The sequence below is a fragment of the Vulpes lagopus genome, chromosome 1 (assembly GCF_018345385.1).
Source record: "Vulpes lagopus strain Blue_001 chromosome 1, ASM1834538v1, whole genome shotgun sequence".
NCBI lineage: Eukaryota > Metazoa > Chordata > Mammalia > Carnivora > Canidae > Vulpes > Vulpes lagopus.
Window position 1 is genome coordinate 128,230,701 of NC_054824.1, and position 27,017 is coordinate 128,257,717.

Below are 27,017 nucleotides of genomic sequence, written 5' to 3' on the forward strand. Positions count from 1 at the left end.
CCCACTGAGCCACCCAGGCGCCCCCTATTATGCAGATTTTAGAGTAAGCATAACTGTATTTAGTTCTGTGTGATGATGAAGCCCAAAGTGTGACAGTCTTTGATAAGAACCAAAGAAAAGAGTTGGTGGGACTTATGTGTAATGTCTAAATATCAGTAGTTGTGTGGGTGGCCCTGGGAATGATGGGAGTTAGCAGAGTCAGGGATGAAGGGTGCATTTCACATCAAAGCCTTGAGGAAAGTTATGTGGGTCCCTGAGAACATGAGATGGAGAGTTTTTGTTTTTCAGATATTAGTTGTGTTCTGAGTTACCTGGAGGAGACAGTGTGAATCCAGGAGAATGTAGATTCCTGTCTCTGGGCCTGGTCATGACAGGGGGAAAAAGGGGAAAATTTAAATTTGCTTATTTTTGAGAAAAGAGGATAATAGTAATGGTTGTGTTTTTGTTTTTGTTTTTTTAAGATTTTTTGAATTTATTCATGAGAGACACACAGAGAGAGAGAGAGACTCAGGCAGAGGGAGAAGCAGGCTCCACACAGGGAGCCTGACATGGGACTCGATCCCGGGTCTCCAGGATCACACCCTGGGCTGAAGGCAGCGCTAAACCGCTGAGCCACCCAGGCTGCCCTTTTTTTTTTTTTTTTTTAAGATTTTATTTATTTATTCAAGTAATGGTGGTGGTTAACGGTTTTTTTAATGTCTATACTATTTTAGGTGGCAAGTTATTAACAAGTATTTAAACTGAATTGAGTGATAAATTATATTAAACAACAAATAAATAATTTTATTTTCCAGATCTGCTTTTACTTTGGAAATGGACTCCATTTGGAGGTAAGGAATCAAGGGGATTATTTCGGTCTTTTGGACTCAGAGGCTTAATTTCATGGATGGCATTTTGACTATGCCTTCCCAGATTAAAAATGCACATTCCCTTAGACCTAGCCATTCCCACTCAGCCAAGTGCATAGAACATAAATCCAGAAATGTTCAATGCAGCATTTTGTGACAACCTAAATGTTCATTGATAGAGTGATAAAACAATTTATGGTACATGAAGAATGTCCCTGATGAGGTAGTGAGTGAAAAATCAAGGGGCAGAATAAGATGTATAGGATAATTCTATTTTTATAGGAAAAAGAGCTTTAAACATGTGTATGAACAAAAGACAAGATCATTAAGCAGTTAACAGTGAAGACTCTGAAGTACAAGACAAAAAGTAGAATAAAGTTTTATATTTTACGTTATAAACTATAATGTTATTTTGCTGTTTTGTTGTATAATTTAATTTTTTAAGTTCTAGAAATATTTTTCAATTAGAAAAAAATCAGTGACCTAGTGATAACCAGTATTATGAAAAAATACATGTTATATAGAGCAACAAAATAAGTAAGATGATAAACCTAGCACAATAATCATTTCTGATCTTGGTATACTAGGTCAACTGTATTGAAGTTTTCCTTGCATAAAATGTTTATCTATTAAAGCCCAACTGAAAATATATAGAATAAATCTTTCTACTTGAGGTTCTAAAAACAAAAGATGGACAATTTAATCCTTTACCTCATCCTTTAAACAATAAATCCGGGATCCCTGGGTGGCTCAGTGGTTTGGCGCCTGCCTTTGGCCCGGGGCGCGATCCTGGAGTACCGGGATCGAGTCCCACATCAGGCTCCCGGCATGGAGCCTGCTTCTCCCTCCTCCTGTGTCTCTGCCTCTCTCTCTCTCTCTGTGTCTATCATGAATAAATAAATAGATAAAAATCTTAAAAAAAAAAAACAATAAATCCATTAACTGACAGTTTCACTAGGTTTTAGTTAAATTGATACCACAAGTTAGTTACTAAGATTTAGTTTTAAAACATTTAATAATTCATTTTTAACCTACATATCACTACAGAAAAATGAAACTTCATTTTTGGTAAGAAAATAATTTTTTACATCCTGTGTTATTTTTTAATTTGCCAATTTGTATGGTCACTCTATTACCCTAGCCTGCTAAAGGAACAATCCACTGATCACAAGTCTTGAAAAGATCTGGTTGGCTTTATTCAATGATTAATGAATAGGGAAGCATCCAGTCTAGCAAATAGAATCTTTTTTTTTTTTTTTTTGCAAATAGAATCTTTAACAATTGATCAAAGCAAGAGGGTTTAATAGACCAAAGCAAGAATAGGAAATTACCCTGAGTATTTGCTGATTGGTTAAAGCAGAGTCACTTTGGAACCGGGGCAGATAAGATAAGGTCCTGAGTAGGCAATGCCTGACTCCTAGGCCTTCCTTTTCTGGGAGAGCCAAGCACAGAAATTTAGTTATGTTCCAATTTATTGATGCAGGGCTTAGCATAGTAGACTCCATCCTGAGTCTTCATCTGGAAACTTTAATAAGCCTTTGTAACTCTTCACTCTTGGAAGTCTTTTCTTACTGATAAACAAAACTATACTGTTCTGCTGGTTTAGAGACAATTTCTTGAATGCCTATGGAGTTTGTTAGAGTGTATGTATTTCCTCTTTGAAAATGACATCTGTTTAATAATATGAAATCTGGGATGCCTGAGTGGCTCCCCGGTTGAGTGTCTGCCTTGGCTCAGGGTGTGATCCCAGTCCAGGGGTCAAGTCCCATACCAGGCTCCCCATGAGAGCCTGTCTCCCTCTGTCTATCTCTCTGCCTCTCTCTGTGTGTCTCTCATGAATAAATAAATAAAGTCTTTTAAAAAAATGAACTTTATACCTTAAGATTGGCATAACTATTTCTAAAGTTTTAATAAATTACAGATTACCATACTAATGTTTTAGGATACTTAATAATTTTTTGACAATATTTTATTGTTGTAGGTCTTAAACGCAAGAAATGGAAGTACTCTGCTTCCTAAACACAGACACTTAGTGCGGCAAAAGCGCGCCTGGATCACTGCCCCTGTGGCTCTTCGGGAAGGAGAGGATCTGTCCAAAAGGAATCCAATTGCCAAGGTACCATCTACAGAGAAATAGGAAATACATGTATATTATTGAGATATAGTAGGAGAAGACTTTTATGTTCATTTTTAAATTTAAGGAAAATAATATAACATACTTAGTGAGTCTTTCCCAGTATTCTGTGTGTATTATATAATGCGGGGCCTTAATTCAACTAAGAGTTAGGGATCTAGCATCAGTTGAGTCTTTGTTTAAGAGAGGGTTTTAACACTCAAAAGAGGATATCATACGTAGGGGACCAAGGACTATTTTTCTTGATACCTCCCCTAGGTTCACTGACTGGTGCCCTAAATGGACTGACAAAAGATCCACGGGAGAACAACAAACAAGTTTATTAATGTGTGTATTGCCCCTATAACATATGGGAATATGCAGAGATGAATAACTCAAAGATTTGAGTAGAATTGGGGCTTATAAAGCATCTTAGCAAAGCAATAGTAAACTTTTAGAGAAGTGCCACGATGGAGGAAAAGGTCCTTGAATCTTGAGAGATGGTAGATTGCAGGAAGGCAAATATATGGGAAACCAGTGGTAGAAAAAGGCTAGTTAATACAGTTTGTTTTGTGGATGCCTGGTGCAATCTCTAAGGGTCTAAAGTTATCTCTGATGATTAAATTCTATCCTGCCTGATAGAGAAGGGAAGGAGAACACCTTTACAAATTTATGTCCTGCTTTTAGACACATAAGGGAAGCACAGAGAACTTTCCTTAAATCTGCTTTTCAATTGCCTTCAGCTCAAAATAATCCTACCCCAAAGTCACATATTTGAGGATGGCATACCCTACCACCCTATATATAAAAAGTAATTTTCAAAGTGAAAAGAACTGGTATCTAATAGGGAGGATGACCATATATCCTTGGTTTATACCCATTGTCCTGGCCTAATAATTAATAACTCCCTTTCACCCTCAAAGTGTCCTATTTTTTGATAAATTCGATGGTAATCGACTAGTATATACCTCAGCCTTAGCATGTGCCAACCTGAGCCCTTGATTGTTCCCCTAAAGCTGTCCTCCATCAGTTCTACCCATTTCAGTCAATGGCACTATAATTCTATCCAGTTTTTCAAAAATGTAGCAGACACTATCAGTTTTCCCTCCGGAATATATTCCAGATCTGCTCACTTCTCTCCCGTATCATCCAGGTCAACGTGATCTCTGGCCTGCCTTGTCTGCCTGCTTCGCTCTTGCCATCCCTCACCCTGCCACAGTCCATTCTCCAGAGAGCAGCCAGAGTGATCTTTTAAAAAGACAAATCAAAGCATGTTCATCCCCTTAGTGAAATTATTCCAATGGTGTCCTGCTACAGTGGAAGGAATATTCTTTACTCTGACCTATAAGAGCTCTTAAACAAGACCTCCTCCCTAACATCAGCTCCTATCACACCCCATCTCCCACTTCGTACATCCCTAAGTCAACACAAACTCTTTCCAGCTCCTCACCCTTTGCCCTTGCTGCTCCCTGTGCCTAGAATCCCCTCTCCACAGATACTTGCAATATCTCATGGCATCAAGCCTCTGCCCAAGTGTCATCCCCCAAAAGAATTCCCTTTTCTGCCTCACCCCATCCCTTTACTCCTGTTTCAGTGTGGTTATAGTGCATTCCACTGTGTGACATGCCATACATTGCTTACTTGTATGGCTCCTTTAGTAGAGTGTCAGCTCCCTGAGGGCTTCTATGAGGTCTGTTGAAGAAAATTAAGGAACCAATAGGGGGCCACAAAAACACATTTACTAATGAAGAATTACAGACACAAAATGAAATTGTTTATAGAAAAAGATGACAACTACAAAAGACAGTAGAAATGGGTTAGATGCATGAATTTCCTCAGGCATTGCAACCAAGGAAGGTGCTTGACTTTTTTAATCCTTCTGTAGAAGGATGCCTTAGTCTTACTTTCCAAATGATCAAATGGATTTATAAAGGTGATTTTGACTCTCCAATTTTTACCTCATATGCTAACTATAAACTTTTAAAAAATTTTTTTAGAGAAAGGTTTGGTGGGGAGGGACAGAGATCAAGGAAGATCAAGGAAGAAGAGAATCTCAAGCAGACTCCACGCCCATCACAGAGCCCGACATTGGGCTTTATCTCATGACCCTGAGATCATGTCTTGAGCCGGAATCAAGAGTCTGATGCTTAACTGACTAAGCCAGCCAGGTGCCCCTCCTCAGGTTGCTAAATTTAAAATCTGTCCTCCTAAAATATACCCCTAATGATATCTTTGTTTCATAGCAACCCTAAGAGGTAGGCAGTAGTAGTTCTCTACTTTACAGATAGGAACACTGAGGCACAGAGTGGTTAAGTACCTCTTAGTAACCAGTAAGTGGCTGAGATAAGATTTGAATCCAGGTTGGCTAACATCAGCACATCTTCTCTTGAGTGTCCTCCCTACCCTCCCATTAAAAATATGTGTTACAGAGAGTTTAATGTGGGGCATTCTTCTGTTATTTTTATGTTAGATACATTCTGATGTGGCAGAAGAAAGAGGACTAAAGATTACATACAAATACACTGGAAAAGGGATCACAGAGCCACCTTTTGGTGTGTTTGTCTTTAATAAAGACACGGGAGAATTGAATGTTACCAGGATTCTTGATCGAGAAGAAACACCAAGTTTTCTGGTAAGAACAGTTTTACGTTAATTAGTTTGCAGTTCTTCTTTGGTAATAGTTATGATTGTTTTGTTTTTATATTGTGATAATTTAATTACCTTAGCTTACATTTAATCTATTATTTATGTCATGATTTCAGCTAATTGGTTATGCTTTGGATGAAAAAGGAAACAACCTCGAGAAACCATTAGAACTCCGCATTAAGGTTCTTGATATCAATGACAATGAGCCAGTGTTCACACAGGATGTCTTTGCTGGGTCTATTGAAGAACTGAGTGCAGCAGGTCAGAGTTGGTTAATTTTATGAATGAGTACCCCTAGTCATGTAAACCCCATTGTGTAACTGAACACTAAATCCTGTATCTTGATGGACGTTAAGTACTACCTGCAGGACAAATGGTAATAAACTTATCACTCTAGGTTTGGAACTGCTTTTTCTGTGATAAGTTCAAAAGACTTTACCTGATATCTTTTTTTATCTTCAGAACAAATATGGCAGATCAATGTGATGGGTTAGGTCTCCATAGCAACTATCCTGCCTTGTAGCTAGAAAGCAACCATAGACAACATATAAACAAATGATTGTGTGGCTGTGTGCCCATAAAATATTATCAGAAATAGGTGGCTGGCTGGCTTTGGCCTACTGGCAGTACTTTGCTGAACTTTGATTTACGTTATTTCTGTTGTCAGGCTTATTGATGACATGGTCCAATGCAGTGGTCTATGTGAAGACTTACAGGAAAGATTTTTCTTTGATAATAATATAAAGAACAGCTATTGCTTCTCCTGAATTGTTTGTATTTTAATAAGCATGTATTTGTTCCTTCTTCTTTCTTTGTGTTGATTATTAGACCTATTATAAATGAAATTTGTAGCCTTCCTGTAGGAAGTGTTCAGGACTTCACCTAAGACTTATCTGTACTAATGTCAGCCTTGCCCTCTTCTTATCTTTCCCATTTCTGCACTCCATTCACACTTACATTCTAATCCAATTAAAGTTTTTGGTCTTGATAAACTCTGATTTTGATAAGCCTTTGAAATAAATCCTTTTGGGAACAGGCTGAAATTATAGAGAGAATAATAACTTACATAACTGTGCTTAAAGTTGAGTTTCATCTTGGACATATTTGTTTCTAATGCCAGATACCCTTGTGATGAAAATCAGTGCCACAGATGCAGATGAGCCCAATACCCTGAATTCTAAAATTTCCTACAGAATTGTGTCTCAGGAGCCTACTTATCCACCAGTGTTCTACCTAAATAAAGACACAGGCGAGATTTATACAACCAGTTTCACATTGGACAGAGAGGTAAATTAGTGTTTTATGTTGTTTATTTTTTAAACTCTATCTTTTTAGCTTTTCCTTTCTCTTTATTTCTTTTCTAATTTTCTTGCTTTCTTATATATTCCTCGTGTATAGGATAACTCCTGAAAATGCCCTCTTCTAAATGATGTGCGGTCCAATATGGCAGCCATTAGCCATATGTAGCCATTGAACACTTGAAATGTGATTCATCCAAATTGAGATATGCTATTAATCTAAAAAAAAGTCACCCAGATTGAAGAGATTTAGCATGAATAAAAAATGTAACATACCACCTTAGTAATATTCTGTTGATTGCATGTTAACACAGTAATATTTTAGATACCATGGGTTAAATAAAATTCATTTAAAATCAGTAGCATCACCTCTTTTTTTTTTAACTTCAAAAGTTGACTGTTAGAAAAAATTACATAAGGACAGCACTGTTCTAGGGCCTCTCCAGTCAGAATTCTGTTTCCTAGAGTGTCCTAAAGCAATGTCCTGTGATTTGTGCTCCTGTAATGAAACTTCAGGAGTCTCCTCGACTGCTAATACAGATATATAGGGAAGAACAAAGACTGAGGTAGGAGTCCTACTTAGGATAATAGAAATATTCATAAAAGATTGTTGTAAATCCCAAACTGGAGGAAAATCTCAGTAGGTTTCCTGGACAGGGTATTCTCAAAAGGCTATTCACTTTTTAATTTCTAACTCAAAGGGAAAATTTTGGATGAAAACAGGAAATAGAAGACTTTTTAAATGCTACATATGTGAAGTTCTTAACAGTAGAATGCCAATAGAATGTTGATGATCTTAACACTGTATTGTCGTCAAACATAAGTCATGGTCTAGGTACAGTGACTATATTTTGTATTACTTAGGAAAATGATTTCATTTTCCCCAGAAAGGGAGAAGATGGTGCCCAACATTGCTAACAAGATCTCTGTAAAATTAAAGAATATTATTATTCCTAATATTCTACTCCACCTTTTCACATAAAATTAGAATGGAAAAGTATTATTTTTAATTATCCTGATTTTTTATAAGCTGCTGCCTAATGAAGTATGGCAAGCTTAGCCAATAATAAACAATGTCTGGCACTTATTGGGCATTTACCATGTGCCAAGTGCTACTGGAAGCCTTTTACATAGATTAATCCATTTAATCCAACTAAAAACTATACGAGGCAGATCTAGTTATTATCCCCATTTTACACAGAAGTAAAACAAGGGTCAAAAGGATTAAGTGTATATCCAACACAGCTAATAAGTTACAAAGACAGAATTGGAAGCCAAGCAACTGGCTCCAGAGCCTCAGTTACCTATTACTGAGCAGTTCTGTCCCACATAGGACCCCCATGCATTGGCACTGGCTGACCCCCATTCTTTTCTTAAACTCCAACTATCCCGAATGGAGCCATCATAAAGGGACCACGTGGAAGATAAGGACTCACTTTGGAGTAGCATGTAAGATCTCATTCTCTAGGACAGGTTCTCTAAGAATCATCTCTCTCAGAATATCTGGACAAAATCAACCACATTTTGTCTTCACTGGCCAAGTTTTCTTGGGGACTAGGTTTTTCTTGCTTAATTTCTGGCTGAAAATGAAGAAAGAACCAATTCCTATAGTCTCCTCCTTCCCCATCACTTCCATATAAAGCAAACTACATTTTGAAGGGCACTTCCTTGTGCACAGACTATTTTAATGAGAGACTCATTTCCTGATAATGTTACCAATGACATATTTAAGAATTTGACTACCAACAACTTCTCTAGGCCTTCCTGGCCTTCTAGAAATGCTCAGACGGCAAATAAACAGCATCTTCACATGAATAACAAATCATAAAACTTACTTATGAATAAGATACCCTGTGGTTCATTCTCTTGATGATCAAGAGAACTAAAAAGAAGATTTGGGAGTGGCTCATTTTCACCCCAGACGGATATTTTTCATTGCCTTGCAGGAACACAGCAGCTATACTTTGACAGTGGAAGCAAGAGACGGCAATGGACAAATAACAGATAAACCAGTAAAACAAGCTCAAGTTCAGATTCGTATTTTGGATGTCAATGACAATATACCTGTAGTCAAAAATGAAATGGTAACTATTATTTTTATAATAAACATATCTATTTACTCACATTTTAGTCCTAACTAAAAATAATATCACTTAAGTTTGTGCTACATTAAAATAAAAATCTGATTTTCATGTTTTACAGAATGAAGGGGTGGTTGAAGAAAACCAAGCCAATGTAGAAGTTATGCGCATAAAGGTGTTCGATGCAGATGAAATTGGCTCTGATAATTGGTTAGCAAATTTTACATTCGTATCAGGAAATGAAATGGGTTATTTCCACATAGAAACTGATACTCAAACTAATGAAGGAATCGTCACCCTTATTAAAGTAAGTACTTAATGTTCAAAATTGGCATGGGAAAAGTTGGTGAAGAAGAAGTGATTATATTTGGAGCGTCAAACGCTTAAAAGTGCTTTACATACTCAACCTACACAACTCTTTGAGGTGGCAGACTTCCCTATTTGCCCAAGTTCTGTAGTTAGTAAATGGTCACACTACAGTCCAACTTCAGATCAGGGGACTCGAATCCTGATCTGATAACATGATACCAGCAACATTATTGTTCAGCGTACTTTCTGTCTTGCTTGCATCCTGTGCCTGCCTAGAACATCCTTACATCATGACCTCTTACATCTGCTAAGTATCCTCAATTTACTATCTCTTATTTGGTCAACTTAACATAAAGCCATACCTCACTAATAGCATCTAAAAACAAAAGCTATAATAACTCGACAAAGCTTGAATCCAGTTGTCCTCATACTTAAATAAGAGTCACTTTGTAAAGTTACAAGTCCCAAATGCAGATTCCTGGGCCCTGTCCTCAAATCCAATGGGGTGGAGCTCAGGAACTTGCCTTTATAACAGAAATCCACTTGTGACTGTAAGTGGATAAGTAGTATGAGGATCACATTTAAAACATAGTGTTCTAACTTCTTGTGCTTAATTGAACCAATGAAAGGAAAATAATCTTATTAAGTATCTGGGTCTTATACATTTGAAATGTATTACCCTCACAGAATTTTTTAAACAAAAATATAGGATGAATTTTTATCTAACATTTTAAGTAAGGAAAAATATCAATGTATTTTTAAATGGTGTATGATAGGGCAGCCTGGTGGCTCAGCGATTTAGCGCTGCCTTCAGCCTAGGGCCTGATCCTGGAGACCCAGGATCTAGTCCTATGTCGGGCTCCCTGCATGGAGCCTGCTTCTCCCTCTGCCTGTGTCTCTGCCTCTCTCTCTCTCTCTCTTTTTCTCTCTGTGTCTCTCATGAATAAATAAATAAAATCATAAATAAATAAATAAATAAATAAATAAATAAATAAATGGCTTATGATAGAATTGCCGTATCAGATTTTGAAATAAAATGCAAAGCTACAGCTTTCTTTTTTTTAAAAGCTACAGCTTTCAAAATACTATCCCATTAAGTCATATACAGACAAAAATTGATTCTAGAAGTTTCTAAACTTTTACAGAAACTTAAATATGACAAAGTAGGTAAAGTCTAACCATAGGAAGAGGAATAATGATAATATAAATATATAACAGAATAGAGAAATATTAAACTGAACTTTCATGATAATAATTATGTGCACCATGCATTAATAGACTATTATATGCACTTTAGACTACCACTTTGTAAAGCAGAGGAATATAGAATAAGATCACCTCAAGTTTAAAGGGAAGACACAATTTATTATTATGCAAGAAGTGGATAATGGCATCAGAGACAAATAGATTTGCCTACTTATATAGAAGTAAGGGATCCTCTTACTCATAGAAGTTACAACCTTGCTAGATGCTTAGACAAAAAGCCAGTAACACACCAGGAGAAAGTTACTTAGTGATGAACCATAGAAGTACTGAAAGTATTCTCACTGTACCATGGTAGCACAAAAAGGGATATAGTTATTTCTACCAAAGGGGGCATAGCAAAAAATAGTAAAATTAGCATTAAAGTGATAACAGCAGATTGAGAATGTTATAAATTGACTGATTTGTATAAAGAACTTTTTTCTGGGACGCCTGGGTGGCTTAGTGGTTAAATATCTGCCTTCATCTCAGGTTATTATCCCGGGGTTGGGATTGAGTCCTGCATCAGGCTCCCCAAAGGGAGCTTGCTTCTCCCTCTGCCTATCTCTCTCTCTCTCTCTCTCTCTGTCTCTCATGAATAAATAAATAAAATCTTTAAAAAAGAAAGGACAACTTGGAAGATAAAGTATGTATTCAGTGATAAACTGACTATATCAAATGTACTTTGTAAGTTTCACGAAGAACAGATTATTTGGAGGAAGGTTATTCTTTTATGGAATTAATAGCAAACCAGATATTAATAGACATTATGCTAAAAAAGGGTGGGAAGTAGGTTCTTTGTTTAAATACATTTGCAAACCCTGGGTTTAGGAAAGTTAAGCCAGGAAGCCAGCTTTTTGGTATGCTAATGTGCAGTATAAGTCTATACTAGGGAAACAGCTGGCAGTGCTACCACTAGGCATGTGACCCTTTTCACTGGAACAAACCCATAGAACACATTTTAAGGAATATTATATTGTATGTCCATTAACTTTTTTCAGTAAAGTTAAAAAAAATCACTTCAGATTATTAAATATATGTTTGTGTGTGTGTATATATAAAATATATTTTAAATAATTTGGACTTAAAAAAATAAAATTGGGGATGCTCCCTAAATCATCCTTAACATTTATGAATATCCAAATTGACAGACTTTTTAATTTCTTGATATCGATAGGAGTTAGAATACTGAGTGCTACTCTCTTCCCCATATGTTAAACTGTTATATCTAACATTAAAACTAAACGTGAGTGTGTATGTATGTTCTATGTATGTTCTAGTTGTTTTCTCTTTTGAAAGAATTCCCTTTGATTTTTGTCTTCCTAGGAAGTAGATTATGAAGAAGTGAAAAATCTTGATTTCAGCATTGTTGTCACTAACAAAGCAGCTTTTCACAAATCAGTCAAGAATAAATATAAGCCTACATCCATCCCCTTCAAAGTAAAGGTGAAAAATGTGAAAGAAGGTATTCATTTTAAAAGTAGCACTGTCTCCGTTCATGTTAGCGAGAGCATGGATAAATCAAGCCAAAGCCAGATAATTGGAAAATTTCAAGTTTTTGACGAAGACACTGGACAACAAGCCCGTGTAAAGTAAGAGATAGCTGTGAACATATTTCCTTACTTTAAGTTACTTGAAATGCCTGTCTTCAAAAAATCATAATGAAATTTCCATACTTCATTCCTTTCCTCCCAGCATTGTAATCCCCCAAAGGTCTGGAGATTAAACTTTCTAGAGTTGTACCTGCAACTGAGAGGCAGGGAGAAATTTCCTCCCAGACCATCTTCTCTCCACCAGTTGAGTGTGAGGCAGAGGCGGGGTGCTTCACCTCAAAGTAATTCCGGCTAGGGAAAGCAAAAAAACAACAAAGATAAAGTTCAGAAAGAAACTTACTGTCTTATTCTGTCTACACCTGTCTTACTTCCTGAAAGAGTATTAGAAGTAAGAAAGTGGCAAATAAATTTTCCATATACCAGTTATTGGGTAATTAAATTCCTCTTCAATGGTTTACCCCAGATTTAAAATGGGAGACTAGACAACAGAGCACTTGCAAACTTTCTGGGTTTGTAGGCAAGAAACGGTCACCCTGGCATATATCTTGGGTATGTTATAGAAACACGGAAGGTTTCCAAAAAGTGTGATATGCAAGAAAGAGTAAAGAGAGGGAACTTTTAGGACAGCTTCAAGAAATTAAAGACATTTCAAACTAATGCCTAAAACAAGAACACAGATAATGAACCATTAATTAAGCTTGAAAGAGTTGTAGATGATGAGAGATTATCACCTTATCCATAAATGAAAATTAATTTTATGTTTATTTTATAACAGATATGCCAAATTGGAAGATATAGACAACTGGATCTCTGTGGATTCTGTTACATCTGAAATTAGACTTGTAAAAATTCCTGATTTTGAATCCAGATATGTCCAAAATGGTACATACACTGCAAAGATTTTGGCAATATCCGAAAGTAAGTTATTAAATATACTTTTTTCTTGGCTGATATATGTATCTAAATATTACTTTGTAACATCCAAGACCTTCATTTTGTTCTTGTAGGAAAACCAAGTCTCTCCAATGGGCAAACCTTCACATTTCTACTCATTTAGCAGATTAAAAAACATGACTTGATCTGAATATTAAAACGTATCTAGGATAGGAAGTGCCACAGTTTGTTAGGACCTTCTCCTTTCCAAACCGGAAAAAGAATTCAAATGATGTCTGTTGTCAGCAATAGAGGCAATACATACATATTTTTTCTTTCTTATTTTTAAGGTTATCCAAGAAAAACCATCACTGGCACTGTTGTTATCACAGTGGAAGACATCAATGACAATTGTCCCACACTGGTCGACCCTGTGCAAAATATCTGCGATGACGTGCAGTATGTGAATGTGACTGCAGAGGATCTGGATGGACCCCAAAACAGTGGGCCTTTCAGTTTCTCCATCATTGACAAACCGGCTGGAATGGCAGAAAAATGGCAAATAGTGCACCAAGAAAGTAAGCAAAATCATTGGACTACATTTTTCAATACTAAACATGAGAGAAATCTAAAATCAATGTAATATAGGCTGTGCTTTTTTTTTCTTCCATAAGTTATATTTCCGATACAATTTTGTATGGAAGTTTCTAAAATAAGGTTCTGAATCTCAGGTATGGTGTCTTTCGTCAGCCTATAGTAAATACCCCATTTGGAGTAACCAAAGAGAGAGAGAAGAAAAATAACCCAATGTTGTAAAGAGTATTCCCTAAAGTTGTAGCTGAGTATTCCCTAAATTGCTCTTGAAATAGTTGTTTTGTCTTGTAAGCTGAGGTGTACCTTTCCTGTCTAAGCACAGTAATCAGAATAGATGGCTTCTAAAATCTTAAGCTATGATAACAATTGCATTGAAATAATGTCTGTGGATCACCTACTGTGTACGAGGCACACTGCTGGCCCTTCGTAGGCATTATCTCATTTAATCCTTTCATCTATAACATTATGTCCTGATTACAGCTGAGGAATCTTAGCTTAACCAGAATTAAGTAGCTGTTCAAAGTCATAAAGTGGGTAAGTGATGGACACAGTATGAAGAAGGGTCTCTCTAGCCCCCAGCCATCCCAGGTGGCCATGTGCATATATATCCATGTTTTAGATGTACTCTCTTTGTCAATGTAGCTTTTGGGTGTTCTTCAGGGTGGTTCTGAATACCACAGACTATCCAGGAGACTCTTTTGTTTTAAACAATTAGTGTTCATTTTAGAAAAGTTTCAAATATAATACCCAGCTTTTTTTGGTTAACAAATTTATTGTTATTTTAAATCTAAGAAATTTTTATGCCATTTTAAGAAGCATTAAATAACACATTTGGTCCAGTCTACAGAGCAAACAAATACCGTCAACATCTCAAAATACATTTATAAATTTAATATATTTTGGTTTTTGCCAATGTATTTCAGTGATCTGAATTAACAGGTCAAATGCATTACCTCACTTCTTGTGATCCCTATACTCTAAAATTCCAATAAATGTGACTCATAAATATACTGAACCTGAAATCCTCCTCAGTGGTCCACTACCGAACAAATCATTGATATTCCAGTCTACAGCTATAAGGCCAAATCAGTAACATAATCACACATTTTAAATCGGAGTTACAAAGCTATCCTTTTAATAGGGCTAATTTTCCTAAAAGTGATGCATGTATAAAAACACAGTAACAACACAATTTCTGTATGATACAAAAATATTAAAACCATGTCTTTAATTTGCTTTAAAGAAACTAATTTTAAATCTTCTTAAGGGTTTATGTACTCACTGGCAGAAGACAGTTATTCTCTCAATTAACTAAAGTTGCCTCGCTCTGAGGACGACAGTCACCAACCTGATTCATGGAGGCTACTTTCAGTCAAGTTTTTAGCTAGCATGAGCCCTGGCTGGTAGACATCCAGGTAATTCCTCTTAGGATAATTAAGTCACAGGCCTCAAAACTTGAAAAGTGGTTGGTCTCCTTGTTCAGTGTCTAATTCCGTATTCACAGAACTCTAGGAACTCCCATCTAGGCTGAATACTTGATTGGAGCTGGCCTTTCTTTGACTAAGATGTGTAAACGTGTTTTGCATTGAACTTACTGAGTTTTCAACTCTTCTTTCTATCTAAGAAATATATGATGTTTGGGAGATGCCAGGCTCTGTCCTAAGCACTTTGCTCATGGTTACCCCCTTAGAAGTTTAGCCCTCCTGTCACCAGCATTTTACAGATGAAGAAAGAAAGGTACAGAGAGTCTCTTAATATTCTCAAGGTCACATCTAGCTAAAAGTTGGGACTAGGATTTGACCCCAATTAGTCTGGCCCAGGCGTCTTTCCAGATATGTAGATAAGTTTTCTAGCTTAAAATCAAGATGTTTGGATTTGATGGGTCTCTGAATTTTTTGTAGTCTTAGGAACGTGAAACTCTTAAGGACATGCATGTTGAGTGTTATTAGAGGAAGTCACTGAGATTTATACTCTATATATCTAGACCCTTTTTTTTTTTTTTTTTTTATCTAGACACTTTAAAGAGAGAGGATTCCATAAACTGTGCTCTCTTCTCCTTGGTTACATAATTAGATGATCAGTCAACTGTCATGATAATAAATAGCTCCTATCTATTTTTATTTGGGAAAATTTTAAAGCACAGAAAATCCCAGTGCCCAATATGGCAGACATCTTTGTACCTGCCACTTAGAATTAAAGGAATATTAACTGGTTCTCATATTTGAATGAGACCTCTTTTTTTTTTGTAATAGATAAGATAAAAGTTCTCTTTTTGCCTTTTCTCTCCTCCACTTGCCCTCTCCGAGCCAATCATGAATTTAATTATGTTCTTCTTCCCGGTTATGTTTTCATGGATTTTTTTTTTCGTGAATTCATACTCCTTTAAATGATTAGATGCTTTTTTCTCACTTCTCCAAAACCTTAAGGATGATTTAATAAGTAGATTCTACCCATGCAGATCAAACTTCATAAAATTTGGACCTTAAGATGAAAAGAAGCTGTTTCCTACTTCCAAAAATAAATAAAACAACAAAACAAAACCCAAACACTCACTTTTAATTTTTGTATCCATCCAGGTTTACATATCTTGCAAGTTGATTATTTTTATATAAATGCTATGAATATGTAAGGATAATTTTTAAGCTCTTAGATAACTGATCGTTATTTTTACTCATGTGTAACTGGTCATTATTTTTATTAAAGTAAATGAAAAATTTGAAAATAATCGTCAGTCACGTTTTAAAAAAAATAAGATAAAAGGTCATTCATACAACGCTTTGTGTCATGTTCTTGCCAAAATGTATAACTTGAATCCAATCATGAGGAAGTCATCAGACAAATTCAAACTGCAGAGCATCCTTTAAAATAAGCGGCCTTCAAAAATGGCAAGGGCATGAAGGCTGGAAAAAAAAAAAAGGTGGGACTGATCTAGATCATCCATAGAGATTAGGGTGACAACTAAAAGCAATGCATAATTCTTGATAGACTTCAGGATCAAGAAAAAAAAACCAAAGAACTATCAAGGGCATTTTTGCAACAATTGAAAAGTTTGACTATGGGTTATATCAATACTAAATTTTTTTTGAGAGGGCTAATGTCCCTTGGTCTTAGATATATGCTGATGGGTATCATAATATCCACAACTTACTTTAAAATATCTCAGAAAAAAGTGTGTGGATAGAATGTATTGTAATAACATGTAAACAAGTCATAAAGGGTATATTGATATTTATTGTAATATTCTTTTTTAAAAAATATTTTATTTATTTATTTATTCATGAAAGACACAGAGAGAGAGAGGCAGAGACACAGGCAGAGGGCGAAGCAGGCTTCTCTCAGGGAGCCCAGTGTAGGACTTGATCCCAGAACTCCAGAATCACGCCCTGAGCTGAAGGCAGACGCTCAACCACTGAGCCACCCAGGTGTCCCTTATTGTAGTATTACAGTTTTTCTGTAGATTTGAAATTTTTCAAAATTTTGAATGTATTGTGATATAATGTCAGGAACAAAATGGGAGGGACAAAATGAAATGAGATTGGCCTAATACTGAAAGTTGTCAAAACTGGGGACAGGTACCATGAGGGTTAACTACAGCCTTCTATTATTGTCTGTTTGAAAATGGCTTTAACAGAGTTTTTTAAGAAATGGTAAAATAAAGGTCTTTTAATGGAAATGTCACTTAAGTTACCACATATTTGTTACTATATTCCCCATACATAGAACATTTCCTAGCATTTGGTGGACATCACACATACTTGTTAAAATTAATCATCATAAAAGGAAAATGTGTCCAAATCTGATCCTTTGCTGTTAACCTGCCTTTTGGGGGTAGTCTGGACTAATTTTAGCAAGCACACGGTGTGAATTCAATAGAGAAGTTAAGCAATAATAAAGCTTCTAACTGGAGCTAACTACTATCAGCAATTAAAGAATGTTTCTCTTCACCTCTTCCTTGGTAATCACCCATTTTTATTTCCTTTTGCCCCCTACCCTTGCAGGTACCAGTGTGCTACTGCAACAAAAAGAGCAAAAGCTTGGGCGAAGTGAAATTCAGTTTCTGATTTCAGATAGTCAGGGCTTCAGTTGCTCTGAAAAGCAGGTGCTTCAGCTCACAGTTTGTAAGTGTCTGGATGGCAGTGGTTGTGTAGAACCTCTGCGTGGCACATATGTTGGCCTGGGACCCGCCGCAATTGCACTAATAATTTTTGCCCTTCTGCTGTTGCTACGTAAGTATTTTAAAAGCCACTCTTTAGCTCATGTAGTAATTTCCATGCACTACCAGTGTTTGGTTACGGTAGTTAGTAGTCACTGATTTCTGTACAGTAATTCTTTAACCGCACTAGAACACTTCGAGGGTGATTAGGGAAACAATAAGTGATCATTGATAAATTCACCAAAGATGATTCTAGCCCTCTTGAGAATTTTGTTTTAGAAAAATGAATTTTTGTCTTGGAGAAATACATAATTTCCCGAATTAAGTAACCAAGGTTACCAGACAACCTTGTTGGTGATAAGCTCTGTGAGGAAGGGATGTTGCCTATTTCACACCAGTGCTTAGAATATGTCTTGCACAGAGTAGGCTCTCAGAAAAGATTTGTTGCATGAATTTGGATTCTGGATACAAAGTTGTTTTACAGACTCATCTTGTTCCCATCAATTCTTGCTTTTGCACATTCAGCTTGTCAGGGTTTAACCTCCTCCTGCCCTCTGCTTTGCTTGGCCCTTTATCTGGGCAACAGCAGCTCGACCCTCTGAGTGACAACCAGCCTTGCCTTCCCTGCATGACCTCCAAACACTTCAGGTTTCCTTTCATGAAAGAACAAAGTACTGCAGCTATAGAATACCACTCCACTTGGCCACTGAACAAGGGTGGAGAACCACCTCTGAGGCACCCTCAGTGATTTCAGTGATGAAGGAGGTGCTAGTAAATGTACAATTGAATGCACAGCACTCAACAGTTTATGGTGTACTTTTATACCACTGTCTCTGTTTTATGGGTAAAAATACAGACATGCATGGAGAAATGACTAGTTTCAGCTCACCAAGTCTGTAGGTATGGACTGGAACTGGGACTCTTTTACCCAGAGACTACTCGCCTTACCTTCTCATCTCAGACTATCTGGGGCCCAGTGTGGTGCTTGGCACATGGTAGACACTAGATAAGCATTTGTTAAATTTGTTGAAATTGTTGAGTTGCCACTGGCTAATTTCAGCTTTTTACCCACAGTGTAGCTACTCACAGTGGCTATATTTACTGAACTGTCAACTATTTAACATAAAAGAGACTGTAGGAAGTAGTCAACTGATCATTGGAAGCTGCCAAACAGAAATGGCAATAAAAACTAATTTGAGAAGGGCAGCTTGCAGGTGAATTCTTTACTGCATTGATCAAGAAGATGAACATTGGCTTTCCCCTCCTCCCTGAGGTAGAATAAAATTTAAGGAGGGAGCTCTGAAATTTTATTGAATTTGTGATGAAATATTACATATATTTTAAAGGCTTTTTTTAAAAAGATTTTATTTATTTATTCATGAAAGACAGAGAGAGAGAGGCAGAGACACAGGCAGAGAGAGAGGTGGCAGGCTCCCTGCAGGGAGCCCGATGTGGGACTCCATCCTGGGACTCCAGGATCACACCCTGAGCCGAAGGCAGAGGCTTAACCACTGAGCCACCCAGGGATCCCCCATTATAAAGGCTTTTAATGTAGAGTCATTTTAGAAAATAATACTCAGGTAATTCAGATGTTAATTTGAACCTCAGTGTGCCATGCCTTTGCCAAATTCTACTCCAGGATGAAGTGGTGAAGTATTTTAGAAGTTCCAATGTTCTAGAATATTTTAACATATTAAAATTTATCTACCCCTAGGAGCTTTTGATCTTTTTAGCATATATATAAATATATATGTATTTTCTTGGATAGTGAATTTTGTCATATTAAAAAACTGACTTAAAAGAACAACAAAAGATTTAAGTCTTTAAACTGGTTTTGATGATTTGTATGCTGTCGAATCCAGCCTTCATGTTCCATCCGGCAGCCCCATACAGCCTTTTTGTGATGAATGCAGACTGCCTCATGCTGCCTTTAGGCTTTGGTGTAATTCACCAAAACAAGTTTGGTGAGGTTGAACCAGAGTGAAGAAAAGAAAATGCAAAAATAGGGCTGTAAATAAGTGAAGACTAAACTCTAAAAAGCAAAATGCAAATTCTAAAGTTATGCAATATAAATTTAGAAATGTTGAGGCTAACCTTCTCTGGACTCAATTTTGTTTCTGTCCAGTTGTACCACTTTTACTGCTGATGTGCCACTGTGGAGAAGGCGCCAAGGGCTTCACCCCCATTCCTGGCACTATAGAGATGCTGCATCCTTGGAATAACGAAGGGGCGCCACCTGAAGACAAGGTCAGATAATCAGATGTCAGTGGTATTTATCTTCTTTCCTGACATTAAAGGGCCTTTAGAAAGGGTTTTTAGCATTTTAAGTCATGAGAGAGTAAAGTCATCATTATAGATTTCACTTACGTATCTTTGTTAAACAGAGGGTTCGAATGACAATATATTTTGTGTTTGCTGCCAGGGCAAGTTGAAGTGGTCTTGTTCTGCTGTGATAGGTCCTATGATAAGTACTATGTTACAGAGAATGTTAAAAATGTTAGGAATGATACAGGGAATGAAACATGTGTTTCGCCATTTCTGTTTCGAACCTCAATACATAGGGTTAGGAGAGGTAAACCCCACCACCCCCATGAGAGTTGTAAAATGCTGCAAAACCTCCTCTCCTCCCTATTTAATAGACAGGGGGAGATCCCATTGTCTCTCTATTGCAACTTCACCCCTAGTGTCTCATCACTACCTACAATAAGCACTAAGTTCAACAGGATACTATTTAGCATCAAGTGTCAGAGAACTCAGAATAACAGAGGCCTAAATATGAATGTGGGCCATTGAAGACCAGCATGATGATTCCCCTCCTTTCTCGTTGTTCCTCCAACGGATGATGATTCCCCTTCTTTCTCGTTGTTCCTCCAACTCAATGGATGAATTCCATTCCCATACTGTCTTCATGCTCCAGACACTAGTTGCTGTGCCCACATTCCAACAAGCAGATAGGAGAACTGCTCTTAAAGAACACTTCCCAAAAGCTGCATACCTCATTTCTGCTTGAAATCACATTAACCAGAACTTAGGTAGCTATTCCAAGGAACAGTGGAAGCTTGTATAGATAGTCTTTATTTAGAGCAGCATGTGTCCAGCTAGGAAAAAAAGAAAAATGGTTTAATATAGAAGGAGGCATTAAACCCTAGAGGAAAGTTGATGACAATACAGTAATGACAATGAGCTGAGACCATATTTAAATAATTTTTGTTTTCTCCAGTTATGATCAGCTCACAAAACAAGAAGTGGAATGGAGATCTTCAAAAGACTCAAATACAAGTTATTCAACCCAAAATATTTCTCCTAATTTGCCTCTGCAGAAATAGCTCATTGCTTTCGCATGTCCACTTAGCTCAGATCGCTTTACCAACTGTACTGACCCTCCATCCTTCTCAGTTCTAACTGTATTTTCCCTCAGGTGGTACCATTGCACCTAACAGCAGATCATGGAGAGAGTGTAGCAGCAGACATCAGACTGGGAGTGGTAACTACCAAGGAAACCACAAAAGAAAGTAGCTCTGCCCTCATCAAAGACCATCATGAGATGTCTGAGATTGATGGAAGATGGGAAGAACACAGAAGCCTTATTTCTGGTGGAGTTACCCAAGTGACAGGAACAACAGGAGCCAACATAGGTGCTGAAGCTCTAAGGATCACAAAAGCCACAGGGTCTTCCAGAGACTTGGCTGGAGCTCAAGTGGCTGCTGCTGCAGTGAACGAAGAATTCTTAAAAAGTTATTTCACTGAGGTGAGGGTTCATTTATATATGCTGGGGTGATGGTGGACATTTATATGTGAATGTGGTATTATTAAGATAATCGTTGCCTTGGACCTAAATAGAACTTTGTCATTTTTTAAGAGAATGTGTATAGGCAGTGAGGAAAGACAGATGTGGCCCATTTGATGGGTTTGCCCAATTACATGGTGATAACGAATGACCCCACCATCCTACTTCTTGCAGAAGCTGACTTCTCACATTCTTGTTTCTGTCAGTTGACACAACTCTGCTTTTCCCCATGTTGTCTTCATGCAAAGATACATGCCGAGAAAGCAGACGGTACTGGGCAGGTGCCATCCCTGGAGAATGGGGAACAGAGCCACACAGAACCAGCCAATGACACACTCCTAAAGCATCTGCCTTTTCTGTGCTCATATTTCATTGGTCAGAACAAGTAATATGTCAAAGCCATATGTCAGTGGGTCAGAAAGTCCAGTCCATCTGTGGGAGCAGACTTGCTAGGGATGAGCCTGCTAGGAGTGGAGAGAATATGTGACCTAAAAATCACAATCTGTGATGTCTGTTTAAATTTTGTCTCCTTGGCTTCACTATTGAGGCGATTCATAAAAAATCAGGAGGAAAGTTGTAGGAAGGATGATGGGATGCATTCAGAAAGCTCATGCCTGGAATGAGGAATTAGAAGAAGACTGGAGGGACGCCTGGGTGGCTCAATGGTTGAGTGTCTGCCTTTGGCTCAGGTCATGATCCTGGGGTCCTGGGATCAAGTCCCACATCAGGCTCCATTGGAAGTCTGCTTCTCTCTGCCTATGTCTCTGCCTCTCTCTCTGTGTCTCTCATGAATAAATAAATAAAACCTTAAAAAAAAAAAAAAAGAAACAGGGCTGGTTAACTTTCTTGAGAACAAGGCCCACATGGCCCACACTGGGATGGGCTGAGTGTTGGGCATCTGAAGGACCCTTGAGACCAGTGAAGGGATGAGCTCCTAGAAGGAGGTCAGTTTATTTCTGTCTCCTGTCTACATGGTAGCAAATTACTGGAGTGCTTTTCCACTTCCTGTCTCCTACCCCCTCGCTTCTTTGAGACCATCTGCCCAACCAAGTTTGCATGAGGGGAAGATGATGATGCCATCGGTATTGGGAAAAGCATTTCTCCTCATCCCCTTTCTGCCTTACGGCCAGGCTCTACCCTGCGGTGCCCTATTAGTTTCATCTTGATAGTTCTCCCTCCCCACTCTAATCCTGCTTGAGTCAGACTCAGTTGTGTGTGTATGTGAGAAATTTTGTATTCGGAAATCCTTTCAAACTTACCAGAGAATTTCCAAGAACAATAGAAATTTTGAACTCCTGCATATTCTTTACCCAGATTACCCAATTATTAACCCTTTGCCACATTTGCTATTTGGTTTCTTAATCTCTCCCTCCCCCTGGCCCTCTTTCTCTCTCACACACACATACATGCGTGTGCACATGCATATACACACGCATATTTTCTTACATAATACAGTGAACAGATTTAACAGTGCCATATTCCATATTTCAATTTTGCCAATTATCGCAGTAATATCTTCCGTACCCATTGTTTTTCCCATCCCAGAACCAATCCTGAGTCTTGTCTTTCTTATCTCTTACAATACTAATATTTTTTTAAGAATCCAGGCCAGCCGTGTTGTAGGATGTCCTTCCATTTGTATATCTCTGATGTTTTCTTATAAGGAGACTCGGGTTATACATTTGGGCCAGAAATATAGTCTTACTCTTAAGTGAAGTTGTGTCACTAATTCTGTGCCTCTGTTTTTATTTCTATCTTAGAAAGCTGCCTCTTACACTGATGAAGATGACATTCACACAGGCAAAGATTGCCTTCTGGTTTATTCTCAGGAAGACACTGCATCTCTCCATGGTTCCATTGGCTGCTGCAGTTTTATTGAAGGAGAACTTGACGATGGCTTTCTAGATGATTTAGGGTTTAAATTCAGGACACTAGCTGAAATTTGCTTGGGTCAAAAAATAGATATGGATGTGGAAATGGAGCAGAGACAAAAACATGCGGGAGAGTCAAGTATGAAAGCAGCTTCACATTCATTCAGCGAGCAAACTAATATTAATTCAGAGAATGCTTACTTCTCCGGTAGTAGCTTTCAAGTTCCAAAACCTGTGGATGAAGCAAATGCAGAGAAAGTAACTCAGGAAGTAGTCACTGAAAGCTCTGTATCTTCTAGGCAGGGTCACAAGGTAGCTACGCTGCTCCCTGATCCACTGGCTTCTGGTAATGTTGTAGTGACAGAAACTTCCTATGGTACAGGCTCCACTATGCCACCGAGCACTGTGGTCCTAGGCCCTGGCCAGTCCCAGGCCCTAATTGTGACAGAGCGTGTGTATGCTCCAGCCCCTCCCTTGGTAGAGCAGCGCTATGCTAACGACACCAATGTCATGGTTACCGAGACAATAATACAGCCTAACGGGGGCTTCCCTGGTCCTCTGGAAGGTACGCAGCATCTGCCAGATGGGCGTTATGTTGTGGTGAGGGAGAGAGAGAGCTTTCTTGCCCCCAGATCAGGTGCACAGCCCACCCTGGCCATGCCCGGTGTAGCTGTAGGACAGAACATGACAGTGACAGAAAGGGTGCAAACCCCTGCCTCCAGTTACTGGATTCCTGCCCAAACCTCTGTGATGGCCAGAAAGACAGAGGTTTCTGGAGCTGGAGTCCGCGGCCCCCTGCCAAATTGCAGTTTAGAGGAGTCCAGTCATTCTAATTCTACGCTAACCGCATCCTCCACCAGGGTCTCCAAGCATAGCATCGTGCAGCATTCTTACTCCTAAACCACAGCATACCACAGCCCGACCCAGAGTTTAGCTGGCAGTGACTGGTTTTCGTGTTTTCCACGAGCCTGTCTTTTGATGAGCCTGTAGACATGAAAGATGTACACCCTGGGCTTGAAACTCCTCTCAATCACTAATGCCCAACAGGTTGCCCCTGTGCCAGCCCTAGATTGCACTGCAGAGATGCTCAGGGCTCCCTGATGGCTGCGTCTTAGTGCCTTTTAGTGAGTTATGACCTTTTAGTGAGCGTCTCACGATGCGTGTCTTAAGTGCCTTTTAGTGAGTTATGACCAAACAATATTCACAAAGCAAGTTAAGTAGAGAATCAGTCCAACTTGTAAGAGTTTATACCAAATGGACACAGAGTATCCAGCGCCTTAGCTCTCCAGTAGAGTCACCCATAAAGCTGAGTGGGCCCTTTGCATCCTGCAGTGGTGTTTCCCATTGCCGTTCTATATTCTAGACCATACTGCACCTGGCAGATTACTGACACCTCATTTATCCAAAAATAAGCATGCAGTCTGGACAACTGTTTTGTTCATTTTCTTTAAGATGAGAAGCCTAGCCTTTTGAATCTGTCTTAGGTTGATTGAGTTTTGGAACATTAACATGGTAAAGAATACACATTGTATTTCTCTGAGCTTGTGTGTTGTATAACCTTAAAAATAGCATTATTGCTTCCCTGTGTCTCCGCAAAGTTGTGAAGATATGGAACACTTCAAATTCAGTTGAGTAATCCAGGGAAAAATTCACAAATATAAAATCACTTTACTTTTTATAATAATATAGTATTTTTTAAAACTCAGGATACATCATCTTCTAATTTTGTACAGCTAATTAACCACTAGACTGGATTCTCCACTGTGATAAGAACTTGCCTGTTTCAGCGCTATATATCCTCAGCACATAACATGAGTGCCAAATAAATATTTGTGGAATTAAACCAAATTTTAGAAATCATCCTCTTTTATTTACAATTGCAGAGAATACTAGAAAATCGTATAATATCAGTAATTGTGATTTTGAAATTATGATTTTTATTCTATGTCCCAAAGTCCCTGACTGTCCAGTCATGACTTACTATGTGAATATTAAATATTCAGTTGAACAATTGACCTGAATTTGTACAACATCCTTGCCTTTCATTTTGAAAACTTATTTGGATGTTTCGGCTTCTAAGTAAATTGTACTTTTATGACTCCTTGAAAAAAATAGTGCATATAAGGTTTTGAAATACATGTGCATATCAGTATGTGGATATAGCTTATGTGAATATTTCCCACAACAAAATAATTTTCATAAATTTTAAAGACTGTAATTTTGTGATTTTTTTTTCAAGGTATTTTGCTAAGGAAATGAATCTTGAAAAGTTCTTTTTTTAGACATGTTTTTGACTTGAGTTACATTATACAAGAGATTGGTATGTTTTGCGTTTACTATCTATGAGTAAAAGGCAAGTATCTTTAAATATTGTAAGTGCGTGGCCAAGATGAAGGTCAATCTTCCGTGATCTAAATTTTTTACTCTCTACTTAGTAATTGTTGCTTTTTCTTTTCTCTTTTATACGTAGTAGTTATATTTTGCTATGTATGAAACAGGAATTTCACTACTGTGTGAAATGTGAATAGGACCTCTATACTCCAAAAATCCAAACTTGGTTTTAACTGTCCTCCGTGGACAGATGGAGAAAACCTAACCTGTCTCTTGTATGTAGCAGAGTCATGTTTTTTAAATGGTTTTTTGTACCTGAAATGGTGATTTGTATTAGGTTTTTACATTTGTTCCTTGGGAAATGATATTTGTATATGCATCATCATAAAATATTTAAATAAAAAGATGACCTTTAGAGCAACCCCTTTCCATAATCTTTTTATTGCTCTGTCATATTTTACAAGGACTATCATTTTGCATCAGAGGAGAGAGCTCTCTGAAAGCAGGAGTTTTTGTTCGACTTCGGCATTTGAATTAGAACTGCTTATATCGGGCTCAGCCAGACTCCTTGGAAGAGCCTCATTTTCCCAAAGTCCTGGTTAAATTTTAATTTCAGATGTATTTTAGGGTAAATATGTTCCATAGTAAAAAATTATCTGTTGTTTATCTGAAATTCAAATTTAGCTGGGCACTCCGTACTTGGCCAAGCTAGCAACCCTGTTCCGAAAGGACTGGAATTTGCTCTCTGCCCACATTAGAGGAAGCTGTTGGGTTCAGCTAAAGAAAGCTTGCACATCTAGCCCAGAGAGATGAAATCACTCAATCAGTGTCAAAAAGCTGTTTTAGTTACTTGTTACATTTACAAGAGAAAAGATCAGAGTTTCTGCCTACAGTATGTCACGTTAGTAAATATTTCACAACACTGGCATATCAAGACGTCCCAAAGCATAAAGACCATGTAGTATTGTGTGACTTCAGGGTTCCCACCCCAAGTGGCAGATGGGAACAATTTTTGGTTGGTCTCTACAGACCATGTTCCAATCACCACCACATCAAAATGTATACAGTAAAGATGTTGCTTATCAAGTAACACCTAGAAATGAGGCATTTCAAAAGACAGTGGTAAGATAATTACCTCCTTAACCTCCCCAAATTTCTTGCCTTCCCAATTATAGTGGAGTTCAAGTCCTCTATAACATGGATTTTTTTTTTTTTTTTTTTGTCTACTGTTTCTATGAATTGCTGAGAGAGGGATATGAAAATCTCCGGCTGAACCACCTGGGTGGCTCAGTGGTTGAGAGTCTGCCTTCAGCTCAGG

At 37.8% G+C, this 27,017-nt stretch overlaps 1 protein-coding gene across 3 annotated transcripts in view; it reads left to right on the top strand.

Annotated features, from left to right (window-relative positions):
- DSG2 (desmoglein 2) overlaps positions 1–26,120 on the top strand; it is a 67,908-nt gene extending 41,788 nt beyond the window's left edge. For all 3 annotated transcript variants that reach the window (XM_041762319.1, XM_041762311.1, XM_041762329.1), the window contains 14 exons: positions 795–830; positions 2,830–2,964; positions 5,432–5,593; positions 5,724–5,868; positions 6,728–6,894; positions 8,852–8,989; positions 9,108–9,293; positions 11,864–12,129; positions 12,866–13,008; positions 13,314–13,541; positions 17,556–17,783; positions 19,836–19,957; positions 21,129–21,458; positions 23,258–26,120. In XM_041762319.1, coding sequence (XP_041618253.1) covers positions 795–830; positions 2,830–2,964; positions 5,432–5,593; positions 5,724–5,868; positions 6,728–6,894; positions 8,852–8,989; positions 9,108–9,293; positions 11,864–12,129; positions 12,866–13,008; positions 13,314–13,541; positions 17,556–17,783; positions 19,836–19,957; positions 21,129–21,458; positions 23,258–24,268 — 3,297 coding nt within the window. In that variant the 3' untranslated portion in view covers positions 24,269–26,120. The remainder of the gene's footprint in view (positions 1–794; positions 831–2,829; positions 2,965–5,431; positions 5,594–5,723; positions 5,869–6,727; positions 6,895–8,851; positions 8,990–9,107; positions 9,294–11,863; positions 12,130–12,865; positions 13,009–13,313; positions 13,542–17,555; positions 17,784–19,835; positions 19,958–21,128; positions 21,459–23,257) is intronic.
- Positions 26,121–27,017: the final 897 nt, after the last annotated feature.